The 13,701-nt window shown below is 40.7% G+C and overlaps 1 protein-coding gene across 1 annotated transcript; it reads left to right on the top strand.

The window, feature by feature from the left end:
- The first annotated feature begins 1,829 nt into the window (after positions 1-1,829).
- LOC140229229 (uncharacterized) lies at positions 1,830-13,304 on the top strand. The gene is made up of 3 exons (XM_072309502.1): positions 1,830-2,692; positions 10,766-11,031; positions 11,169-13,304. The coding sequence occupies exons 1-3, from the start codon at positions 2,005-2,007 to the stop codon at positions 12,486-12,488; spliced, it is 2,274 nt and encodes a 757-aa protein (XP_072165603.1). The 5' UTR covers positions 1,830-2,004; the 3' UTR covers positions 12,489-13,304.
- The last annotated feature ends 397 nt before the right edge of the window (positions 13,305-13,701 follow it).

Here is a 13,701-nt window from a genome sequence, read left to right as displayed (position 1 = left end):
TTAGTTTGCTTTTAACCTGAAGAATGTAATAAAATGAATGAACGAACGAATGAATGAATGAATGAATGAATGAATGAATGAATGAATGATAGTGCCACCACTATTCCTGATTTGCAACTATATTCCTATACAACTGCTATTCTTACACATCGTTTTTTTTTTCAAAGCGTCAAGTGTGATACGGTCAAAATGTTCTCGTGCATATCACGAAACAGACGAAAGGATCAACATATTTTCTCTTAATAATGTTCTGAGTTCCTCGCCCACACAACTCTTTAATAGTCTTTCCACTAATTGTGAGGCAAGCATTATGCACTCTATAGCCACCATAAGAAAATATAGTTACAACTCACAACAATCCCAATCGGTAAGGCAGAAAAGCGATATTCTCGAGAAATCGAGTTCGACCAAAGCGTGGTAGTTCTTTGCTGGGTACTGATAATCTGTAGAAAATTACTATGTTACGTTTGGACTGGATTTCATTGGAAGTCAATTATGACCGTCCAGCATCCCATCGTAACTAAAAAGGCGGCTGGAAATTATTTGAAGATTCACTCGTAGATTATTTATACGAACATCAAAAGTCAATACAATGAAATCGATAACTATATTAGGCCCGACTCTATGTCGAGATGTACATGTGCTGTAATAGTCAATTACTTTAGTCAGTGTAATCATTGATTGATAAACAACTGATCTATATAAATGAGTATGAATTTCATGTGTATGTACTAGTATATGATGCATGTAAGGCCTACGCATGTATTAGCATGCATTTTGATAATTCTAGCTAATAACGCGAACTTGATGCAACTGCGTGAATATATATAAGCTCTCTTTTAGGGAATTTTAGATGAAAGAGAAAGAGAGAGGGAGAGAGTAGAGGAGAGTGCATGGAGAGGGAGAGAGAGAGAGAGACCAAGAAGGAGGCATATGAAAAGAAAGACGGAAATATGTTATCGAATGGGTAACAGCGCGAATACAGGAAATATATTAATCAAAGAATGCATTTATAAAACGATCCAGCGGAGGGCAACTCTTTTGTTTTCGAAATATGCATGCACACTGTCGAGTTGCACTTCAAACATCTATAATTTCCTGCTTGGATTCTTATATGCCCGGCTGAACATTTTGAAGCATGTCGTAAACGTTTATTGATGGCGTGTGTCCACTTCATCAAACGACAGTGGCATGCTCTCGCTCATACATAAGTTTACCATCCGCAGACGACTCTAAACATAATGCTATACAAACTATAATCCCTAACGCAACCCGCACCGAGTCTTCGAAGTCGCTCAGAAAGAGATAATACGAGTACTTTGTATTACAGCGTACACGTACGTTATAATAGGCCGACAGACCTTTTTATGCCATGACCCCCGTGTGGCTAAATAAGTCCGCACCGCGCGGCATAAATTAGAGCTTGATAATTGCCCCGTCTGAATGGGAAGTAGATTATTATAAGGAAAAGGAGCAGATCCGCTGGGGCAATATACACACCACATGCATAGGTCGAGGTACTCGACACACACCATATTGCGAAGCGAATGCGTTGAATAGATGTACACACACACACACACACACACACACACACACACACACACACACACATGGCTCGGCAGCTATAATGTCTAAAGAGTCGAGTCGCTCTAATGGAACCGCTAGCTAAACACACAGCCATGCCCTCTCGATACCTCACGATGCGGACATTTCAAGCGCTCGGGAACTGTAGCTTCTATAGAGTATCCTATATCGGTACGTGTGGTTTACGGGGAGCAGTGTGTATACACATGCATCATCGCGTTAAAGCAAGACCCTTAGCGTTCCTGCATGCTGAGTTTTTATCCTTGCATGCACCTGCCGTATAAATGTCTGGTTATATATTTTCGAGCAATTGCCGAAGGCTGAGATTATGTTGTTTATAAAGTCCGTCATCGATTAGAAATCGAAACACAGCTTTCTAATTAGCAAGTGCAAATCCGTATTATATCCCGGGTGTTTAAAATGGCGTTAAAAAACACCTCTTTTCCGAACAACCCTGTGGATACGGCAGAGATGTCTGAACGGGTGACAGCTGCTCAAGACATTGGTCTAGAAACCGACTGGAACACAATTGTTCCTCCTGCCATTGCAAAACTTGTCGATATGTGCTCGAATGGTCTCGGGACAACGAGGGAAGCGTTCTTCTACCCACTCATCAGTGCAGCTGCGGCCATGTTGGGCAAAAACGCCTGTATCGCGCTGAACGATTTCTGGCCCGAGCCACCCATCATCTGGACCGCACTTATAGTCGATGACACTTGTCGCAAGAAGTCGGCTGTGCAGAGATACATAGTGGGTGCCATTAGAGAAGTCGAGGAACAGTTAGCAAGCTATCACCCTACACCACAACTTTTTGACAACGCGCCAGACAACATCCTGCGACAATCGTCTGCAACAATGTTGATATCAGACCTTGAGTTCAGCCTGGCCAGATTGGCTGAGCGAGTAAGGGAAAACAAGGAGTGCTTTCTCTTTTCTAAAGACCTTCACAAAGTGCAGCACGAGCTTGATGTAAGCCGTGACAGCAAGGAGCAGGACGCTCTGAAGAAGATAAAAGATCGCGACGCCTTCTTCGATCTCCACTCGGGTCAGAGCCCCTGGACAGACGACTCGGATAACTACTACAGCGACGCAAGGTTCAACATCACAGGTATGTGCTTGGCTCTTGTAATTTCCTTCTTATAAATGCCTATGTCTGCACGTATCCAGCTATTGGATGTGTTTATCCTTGCTATCATATTGAAAATACGTTGAGAATAAAAGAAGATCAAACAATTAAAAACGTAGCACCACAAAACGAAATGTACGCTTCGCCACTTGTATTACGTAAAGCCAATTACTAACCGGGACGTGTTTATATCCCCCCCCCCAAAAAAAAAAAAGAGTAATCTGATATCAGAGGGATACGATATCATAATATTGTCAACTATGGAGTGCAAGTTTGTTGGTTGTGAGAACTTAAAGGAGAATTCTGGAGTTTCTTAATTATTTCCATTAGCACCTACATTGTTTGAATAATCTGTGTTGACAATATTGCCATGTATAACTGAGCACATTAGCTTTGCAGAAAACAATGTTCCAAAACGTTGCACTTTTTCCAACTTTGATTGTTATTGTGAAGGAACATTGAACGTCTCACTGAAATGCATGAGATCAGTCGATGAAAGTGGTTAATAAACAGGCAAGCCTGGGATCAGCCTGCACGACTGCACCGGTTTGTGTTTATGGTTTCCTCTTACATGTACCTTATATGGTGCATAACCTTCAACCAAGGAGGTTCAAGAGATGGAGTTCAAAGTGGCTGTACCCGTTGTTCAAACAGCTGTCAGTCTTCTATCGCTGCACAAAAGAATTCCACAGGTGCATTAAATTGTGCCTTTCATGATCGGGGTTTAGTTACCGCCATCTTTCTGAGCAATCTGAAGATTTATTTTGAGCTCTAACAGGTTATGTTGGCTATATTTTGCTTGCTTTTATGTATTAAATCAAATGAAATTTCACTTTATGATAAAGAGTGTGAAACAAAAGTCAATTCTGACCAAAAATGCATGCATGTGCAAAAGTGTAAATCTGAGCTGTATGTTTGGAAAGTATTTGAAATTTTACCCTTCTGAAAAGCTGGTTTTATGACGTTTCCAATCATTTCCGTCAAATGAAACTAAAATGGTATTATCTTCAAGTACACTGTATAGTTCTTTATAAATTGATTTGTCAGATTAGTGTACAGAGACATGTACAGTCGAGTGATTTGGATTTTTATTTCATCATTTTTTTTTTTTTTTGCGCAAATTTTATTGGCACATTCCTGTGTCTGCACCTGCACATGCACAATTTTGTATGTATCGCTTATGTTTTATAAAAAGGACGGCGAAAAGTAATGTCCATCATAAAGACATATCTTCCTCAGAGAATGACTAGTCATGATGCAAACACACATGAATCACAATTGTCTATCTATCTATGGGGCAGCTCCAGTTTAGCACATACTTTAAATATTTCTGAGTGGCGGCATTTAACATTGGATCAAAAGGAATCAGTGGCATATCTAGGGAAAACGGCGCCCCGGGCAAGCACGAAAATTGCGCCCCTAATTTCTGAAAAAGTGTTCAACTCCAACCCCGTCCCGGTAGGGACTTTAAACAAAGTCCACATGATGCTTTAAAAAAAAAATGAAATTTGTATATGTCCTCGTCATCATCACGTATTGTTCCTATCTTTTTTATATAAATTTTGGCGAGCGAGCGCGGCGAGCGAGCCGAAAATTTTTGTATTTCAGCTTACAAAACATGGAATTCTTGTCATTTTTTGCTTATTATATCTCACAATTATAGTGACGACCTTATAGATAACGATTTATACCAACAAACTGAAGACTTGAAAAAAATACTCTAAATTAGTACGAGAGAATGAGCCGAAATTTGTATATTTCTGCGTCATCATTACGTGTTTTTTTTTCTCATCTTTTTTTATTATTTTTTTTTTTTGCGCCCCCCTCCCCCGTATGTTCGACACCGTTGGCATCCTCTGTTGATCCAATCGGCGATCGCTTCAGAACGAATGAAATTGCAGTCGCTGCTCCGTGTAACATTTTTCCTGCTAAATATAAAATGACATAAGTGAACACAATAGACATTATCATTTTGTCCGCGTCATTGTCACGTTTTGTTCTTATCTTCTTCTCTTTTTTATACAAATTTTGGCGAGCGAGCGCAGCGAGCAAGCCGAAAATTTTTGTATTTCAGCTTACAAATCATGAAACTCTTGTCATTTTTTGCTTATTAAATCTTACAATTCTAATCAAGATATAGTGACGGCCTTATAGATAACGATTTATACCAACAAACTGAGGACTTGAAAAAATACTCTAGATTAGTACGAGCGAGTGAGCCGAAATTTGTATATTTCTGCGTCATCATTACTTTTTTTTCTCATCTTTTTTGAATTTTTTTTTGCGCCCCCCTCCCCCGTATGTTCGACACCGTTGGCGTCCTCTTTTGATCCAATCGGCGATCGCTTCAGAACGAATGAAATTGCAGTCGCTGCTCCGTGTAACATTTTTCCTGCTAAATATAAAAAATGACATGAGTGAACACAATAGACATTATCATTTTGTCCGCGTCATCGTCACGTTTTGTTCTTATCTTCTTCTCTTTTTTTATACAAATTTTGGCGAGCGAGCGCAGCGAGCAAGCCGAAAATTTTTGTATTTCAGCTTACAAATCATGAAACTCTTGTCATTTTTTGCTTATTAAATCTTACAATTCTAATCAAGATATAGTGACGGCCTTATAAATAACGATTTATACCAACAAACTGAGGACTTGAAAAAATACTCTAAATTTATAGTACGAGCGAGTGAGCCGAAATTTGTATATTTCCGCGTCATCATTACGTTTTGTTATTATTTTTTTTGATTCGGGTTTTTTGCGCCCCTCCCCCCCCCCCCCCCCCGTCTGTTCGAAACCGTTGGCGCCTTCTTTTGATCCAATTGGCGGTCGCTTCAGAACGAAAGAAATTGCAGCCGCTGCTCCGTGAAACATTTTTCCTGTTAAATATAAAATGACATGAGTGAACACAATAGACATTATCATTTTGTCCGCGTCATCGTCACGTTTTGTTCTTATCTTCTTCTCTTTTTTATACAAATTTTGGCGAGCGAGCGCAGCGAGCAAGCCGAAAATTTTTGTATTTCAGCTTACAAATCATGAAACTCTTGTCATTTTTTGCTTATTAAATCTTACAATTCTAATCAAGATATAGTGACGGCCTTATAGATAACGATTTATACCAACAAACTGAGGACTTGAAAAAATACTCTAAATTAGTACGAGCGAGTGAGCCGAAATTTGTATATTTCTGCGTCATCATTACTTTTTTTTTCTCATCTTTTTTGAATTTTTTTTTGCGCCCCCCTCCCCCGTATGTTCGACACCGTTGGCGTCCTCTTTTGATCCAATCGGCGATCGCTTCAGAACGAATGAAATTGCAGTCGCTGCTCCGTGTAACATTTTTCCTGCTAAATATAAAAAATGACATGAGTGAACACAACAGACATTATCATTTTGTCCGCGTCATCGTCACGTTTTGTTCTTATCTTCCTCTCTTTTTTTATACAAATTTTGGCGAGCGAGCGCAGCGAGCAAGCCGAAAATGTTTGTATTTCAGCTTACAAATCACGAAACTCTTGTCATTTTTTGCTTATTAAATCTCACAATTGTAATCAAGATATAGTGACGGCCTTATAGATAACGATTTATACCAACAAACTGAGGACTTAAATAAATACTCTAAATTAGTACGAGCGAGTGAGCCGAAATTTGTATATTTCCGCGTCATCATTACGTTTTGTTATTATCTTTTTTGATTCGGGTTTTTTTGCGCCCCCCCCCCCCGTATGTTCGAAACCGTTGGCGAATTCTTTTGATCCAATTGGCGATCGCTTCAGAACGAAAGAAAGGAGTGGCGCCCGGGGCACGTGCCCCCCTTGCCCCCCCCCCCCCCCCCCCCAGATACGCCACTGAAAGGAATAGCAGACTGTTGTTACTCTATCTCTTAAAAAACACCTTGCTTCAACCATGGACCTACTACACATAATGGGTGCGTTCGAGCGCTCTTCTAAAGCGAGCTATACCGTACCGTACCCGCGCCAGAGGAGCGCTCGAATTACGCTCGTAAAGTGTACCGTACCGTACTGTACCGAGCCAAAAGTGGACCACGGGCGGGCCCGTTTCATAAAACTTGTTATCAGTGACAACTGCCACATTTCTATGACAAATTTTCTCTCAGCCAATCAGATGCAAGGATTTCAGTAGCTTGTCACATCTATGACAACTTGTCACTGATGACAAGTTTTATGAAACGGGCCCGCCCGTGGTCCACTTTTACGCATGCGCGTATCATGCGCATACGTCACAATGCAAAAACATCATTCTCTTTGTTCGGGACAGCTGTAAGTAGTTCAAGCGCCAGGTGGATGACATTCTTGCTACAAAAATGCGTGACCTTTTCTAAAAAATAACTAGGAGGTACGCTTTCCCGACAGAGCGCTCGAATGCTTCAAATCTGGTACCGTTCGGTACGGTAGGCCTACGCCTTGGTTCAGTTCGCTTTGGTTCGCTTTAGAGCGCTCGAACGCACCCAGAAGACATACATCGCTCTTTAATTAATTCAAACACCTGTTTCTATCAAAAGCGTCACAATGACATTTTAAAGATGCTTTCCTGCTTTGATCTCATCGTGCATCACCGACAGCCAGCCTGGAAACGAAACAAGACGGCGCGTTGAGATATCTAAAAACTACATGCGGAGAAGATAATAACTATCTCAATTAAACAAAATGCATGTGAAGTTGTGGAGTATCAGTATTGGAAAATCATCGCTCAGTTAATTTTATTTGCGAAATGCACGATATTTGTCATGATTTGAGGTTTGCTGCTGCACATCATTGTTGTTTGCCCAAAGGCAGTTATGTCTGAACACCTCGGCGAAATAAAACCGAAATGAGGGAAACGTTTTTGTTTTTGTTTTTGTTTTTGTTTTTGTCGGTGACCATGCATGATTTTATCGTCATTGTCCAAACTCTGAGTGCAACTCATCAAGATTCACATAATCAGGTGGCGGCGATGCTGGTCGGATCAAAGAAAGACCTCCGTTCATCGGTATTCATAGTCCATGTGCGTAGTAAGTCCATGCTTCACAACCAAGGAGGTTTAAGATTTGGAGTTCCAACTAAATGTAATTATTCAAACAGTATTGTCAGTTTTCTATTGATATACAAATACAATAGAATTCCACAGGTGTATTTGTGCCTTTGATGATCGATGTTCGATGCCGCCGTCTTGCTGAACAATCTGAAGATTCATTTGGAACGTTAACATAAATTATTATGTTGGCTATATTTTGCTTGTTTATTTATGAAATGAAATGAAATATCACTTACTAATAAAGCATATAAAACAAAAGTAAGTCCCGTCCAGAAATTTGTGCAAAAGAGCAAATCAGAGCTGTTGTAATGTGAAAGTGTACACATTATACATGTAGCCACTTCAAATGATTTCATTTGCAACTACATGTATGTACCTATCGATGTAGATCTTTAAATTTATGCAAGATGTAACGAATATGACTGTGATGTACTGATACGGATTTCATTTATTTTCATTTGTTTCAGCATGGTTTTATTACTGTCATGTATTTATTGTATCAACAAACGCATAAGTATGGATAAATATCTATTTTGTGCTAACATAATTTAAATCCAACTATATTACTCAATAAAATATAATCGTAGTGATGGTAACAGTAGCGAAAAAGGCTTGTGCATACCGATGATTTCCAGGGGCGGATCCAGGAATTTCGTAAAGAGGGGGCGTGTTTACAAAAATAAAGGGGGGGCGCACGCACCCCTCCCCCCATTTTTTTCTTTTTATTTCTTTTGTTTCAACAAAAAATAAAGGGGGGGCGTGCGCCGGTTGTGGTCCTCCCTGGATCCGCCCCTGATTTCAACAAATACTGATTATGAAGTTGATAATTACACATATCTTTTAGCTATAGTGGCTCCCAAATTCATGTAAGACTGAACGTGGCAGCGATTTCATGTATCGAGTGGGGAAACGGATGAGCCGCTCAGTGGAATGACAAGGTTGATACAGTTCGTTATTTCAAAGGCTTCTTAATCCGAAAATGAAATAAGGTTAGTAATTTCGAAGGTTCGCAAATCCGAAAGTGAAAAAAAAAAAAAAATGGGGGAGGGGTTCTAGCTGGTTATTCCGAAGGTTCGTTAGTACGCACTTTTTTTTTTTTCAGATTAACGAACTTTATCTTATTTTTTATTTATTATTATTTTATTTATTTTTTTATATTCTTTTTTCGAACTCTATCTTATCTTCGGATTCACGAACATCTGTACGTGTAACATTTCGGAATAACGAACATTTTGTATTTAGTTCAACTGAAATGCATTGATCCGGTGCACACTTGATGGAATATCTGCAAATTGTTCAATCAACAAAGAAGAAAGAAGAAAGAATATTCAGGACAGTGTGAATGATATGTGTCACCTACTGATCCACGTGTGTGTCTTCACTGTGGACACCATAATAATAAGTTTGTGTGGAGGTGGGGGGGGGGGCGGCTGTGGGAGGTATGACCCCTTCCCAGCGCACGAGGGGACTTTTCAATTTGTAGAAATGAAATTTAACGATCTGGTGCACACTTTTAGCGGAATACATTGGGGTTGAAGAATTTCAATATTTTTTTTTTTGTACCCCTTCAATGTGTTGGCAGATATCTATCTAAGTGTTAGGAAAATAATTCAAGCTTCACAAATTGCTTAAATACTGTATATTCATTGGACTGGTTGATATGAAACATTCATTTATTTTGCTCTTGAGTCTGATTTCAGTCTTTATTGATAGCATGGTATAGTAACTTGAAGGTAGACGGAGTCTTCAAGAGGTATAATCCCTGCATATAACGACGCTTCTTTCGTAAAAAGGAAATAAATGAATAAAAATGAAAATTGAATAGAACGTACCGAGATATAAGCTTTGAATGTTTTTCTGAAGATATTTTATAATCAATAGTGATAGGAGTGTTATCTGCATGCAACTCAAAGCAAGTTTGAGAGGTGAATGGTCGAGGATCACAAGTCAAAGTTGTATTTGCTTTGGAAATTAATTTCCTTTGTTGATTCCCGCGGTCCTACAGCATAATTGTTGGTATTGCACAGTCTTTTATTCCTCAACGGATGACAGAACAATTCGGATCAGAGTTTTTGGCAGCTATGCCATATAAATATCTGTGTTATTTTGTTTGTTTTGTTGTGCATTTGACATGCTACGTCATAACAGGGCATTCTATGTTCAATTTGGCTCCAACAAGAGTAAAATCGAGTGAAGAAATGAATTGTTGAAGCTTCATAAAACTCGGGAATGAAATTTACACTGCAAGTTTCAAATTTGTAGAAATGATGTACACTTTGTAAACTGCGACCACATTATGCAGATTAGATGGGGGTGATGACTTCATTGCCCCCAAAGTCTCTACATTGCACATACATTTTGACCAAGGTTTATCACTTTTTGACAGGAAATTTAACAGAAACAAAAACAAACAAACAAACAAACAAACGAACAAATCTACATTCACTTGTATTGGTGGATTGAGATAACTTTGAAATTGTTGTATTTGGTAAATCAGTGACTTAAAAACATGATCACAACACAGATACAATTTTTGTGTATTAACCAATAGTTGGGATCTGTTAAGTTTATATTTGAACTTCTCTTGTAGTTTGCATTTTGATTGAGACCAGTGGCATACGAAATCACAATGTTAAAGATTCCACGAACGTCTTTTTCATATCCGATTATGACGAAATATTTACTATTTTGATCGATTTCAGTCTCTTAAAGTTAATACCGAAGTCACTTAAATAGAATGTTATTGCACGTTAAAGAGACTTTCGGATGATTTGCACACCCCCATCTGGACACTTATGAATTGGTCATACCAAGAGATGCAGTCTTATTAACTCCCTTTGATCCATGTGCGATGCCGCCATCATGCACCTATGTCTGAAGTATGTGCCAAACTAGATGTAACTTTCATACATGTAGATGTAATGACCAATATTGTTGCAATGCCATTGCAACTATACAATGTCCGATTACCGTATTGCTCTGTCAGAATATCTCTCTCCTTTGTCTCATCCGTCATTCAGGATTTCTCAATCACAAGGATATCCTTCCGCGTATCAACGAGTCTGCCGCATTCTCTGGGTTTCTAGAGACCACCGTAGCGATTGCCTGCCCAGTGAATCGTAGAGTCTTCCACAATCAACTCGTCGGTGCCAATGGTCCTCTTCTCGCTCCAATCTTCCTTAAACTTCGACAGGACCACGACAACTTGCGGGTCTACACTCTCGACTCGGGCGCTGATGCGGCGTTTGCATCCTATTACAACGAAGTTGAAGAAAAGCTTGACCAGGTGGGTTATAGTAAGAGATTGTGTGTGCGAGGAGTCCATCATGACCGATATTAGTAACACGCGTTGTGATCATGAAAACTTTGTTGTTTAATGAGACAGATATAAATTCCCAGTCATGTTTCTGTTCTTCTACGCAGATGGCCAGTGAAAATCGCCCGTTACGACGCATTCTGTCCAAGAGTCAGGGTCAGGTGGCTAGGCTCGCTCTCGTCATGCACTGCCTGAACCAGAGTGCTGGAACCATCTTCACCCAGCAGGGACAGATGGTTCTGAAAAATGAGACGCCCGAATTTGTCCAGACTAAAATTTCGGCAAACATCGTGAACAATGCTGTCAGTCTCATTCGGCTGTGTATTCGCCACAAGGTAGCATTACTCACACCCTCTGTTGCCATCTGTGAGGGTGTTTCCAGTAGTAAGAGCACACACATTCCAAAGTCAGCCTCTGCCCAGAAACCATCACCTGCCGCGGCTGAGACCAGAAATAATATGGAGCACAATCGCCGGCTTGTGGACGTTGTTAGACCCCAAACGTTCGTTTCTGCGACCACCCAGGGACCCACTGCGCCAGTAATTTCTCCAGCGATATCAAATAGGCTTGTTTCTCGGAGAGATGGTACTAATCGCGTGGTCGCAGGTGTTGGGCCTCACACTCAGTCTGTGCGACAACACAGAGTTCCTCTGCAGCAACAGGTACCAGTGGAGACCCTACCTACAAGGCCATCAACGGCTCAAACCCTTGTCCGCCAACCACTCAGCGTACCGGTGCAAATGAGCATGGCGTCAGGGGATCCTCAAATAGTTCAGGTGTCATACACTCCCCCAGGGTCCAGCATTCCAGTCTCTGTCCATTCCCGGGCTGTTGCGACATCAGAATCGGTTTCCAGGGATAATAGACAAGGTATAATTCTCCAGCGAACAAATATGTCTCGTCCTCTGCCAAAGCTCTTGCCCCGCCAACGGGTCGGCAACCTCTCTATGCCTCCCAGACCATTGTCGCGGTCAAGTCAGGCTTTGGCCAGGAGTGTAGCACGGCGCGCAAGGAGAAAAGGTGCATATCAAACAGTGACTTCCATCCACAAGTACCCAACTAGCGTGGATTTCGAGAACTTCGTCGAGAGGTATCCCCGGAACGCCATGCGAGTCCTCACCAACGGCAAGAAGCAGCTTGAGGCGTCATACGTTGCTCAAAGGAAACTCGCTCCGCCGTTAGCAGTTGGCATCGTCGTGACTCCGGGAAAGAAACCGAACAGGTTTCCCACTCCAGTGGCTCGGGCTTTCCTCACTGCTCTCGCTGATGCGGGTTTCGGGGAGATGATATCCAGATCAGGTTCCCGTTCGGGAAAGTCCGCTCTCAGAAAACACGACTACAAAGACCTATCTCCTGCGGCAAGGGACATGCTCGTCAAACTGAATGTTACGGAAGAAGAATTCATGTTTGTGAACCTGAATTTATAGTATCTTTCCGGGCATACGATGGTTGTATGGAGGATTTAAGGAGAGCACGTGTTCTCCTTCTAAGAAAAGTTTGTCTAAACAGCATTTCATGTGGCACGTGTGATCGCCACTGAGTGAAGATACCCGGCAGAACTGAGACACAGAGCACAACAGTGCAAGACAAGGGATACATATCTACTTACAGCCCGCTAAGTGTAGTTGAAGAATTATTTTTTTTTTCATTTATTTATACGTATACAAGGAGTTTAGATCTTAGAAATACTGCCGTTGTTAAATGCTTTTCGCTGCCATGATATTTGAGTTAAAGAAAATTGATTTCAAGTGATTAGAAAATATCCGTCAGTTTATTAAGATCATATAACTTTCGCATTTGAAGTTTAATTACAATACAGGCATTGCACTCATCGCTTCCGAGGTCACAGGTCACAGGAAGACTTTCATGCGGAAAGACGTCCTAAACGACAGCAAACGGAGATATCATGATTTCACAGATGCGATGAGTGTCAATAATTGGACAGTAGTAGCATACAGTATAGCAAATGTTCCCAGAATGTTTAAGAAGTTACTTTGTGGAATATACAATAGTATCTAATACAATTGTATATCAATGTAATTTAAATATAACGCAGATGACGCCAGCTCTCGTGTAACAGATAGAGTATTAACGGGTATTGCAGTGACGTCCAATATAGCATAACTATTTTCATCTTGTAAAATCAACCAAGAAGGTTTTAATCCGCAGTCAATCACTTTATCACAGCATCCGCTTTCAGATTTTTCAGTAACCAGAACAGTATTTCATTGTTATTCTGGTGGGGGCAAGGGGGGGGGGGGGAAGGGGCAAAAACGTTTGGTGTCTGTTTTCTTTGTTGTTTTACATCTTATTTCATTCCTACCGTAGATGAGGTTACTAGTTCCAAACGCGATGACGAAATGAGAACACTGTTGACGATCTCAAATAGGGGTCCTAGTGGTGTGTAAAATCGAGAAGAAAACCCTGTCCAGATAGATCATGAAAATCGCTACATTTGCCTGTCATTAAGTACAAACTGTCAATACACACATACAAACTGTATGCATATCACCAGATACAGTAGCATACGATAGACTTGGAGTGCTTTGGTCGTTGTACTGAGCTGCCAGCTACCGGTAGGCACAGTGGGTATGCGTCGAAAGAAAGCAGTATAACCAGTGCGCACGACGAGGGCGCTAT

Source organism: Diadema setosum, chromosome 5 (assembly GCF_964275005.1).
Source record: "Diadema setosum chromosome 5, eeDiaSeto1, whole genome shotgun sequence".
Lineage (NCBI taxonomy): Eukaryota > Metazoa > Echinodermata > Echinoidea > Diadematoida > Diadematidae > Diadema > Diadema setosum.
The sequence above is the reverse complement of the archived record's forward strand: the minus strand, read 5'-3'. Positions and strand labels throughout refer to the sequence as shown.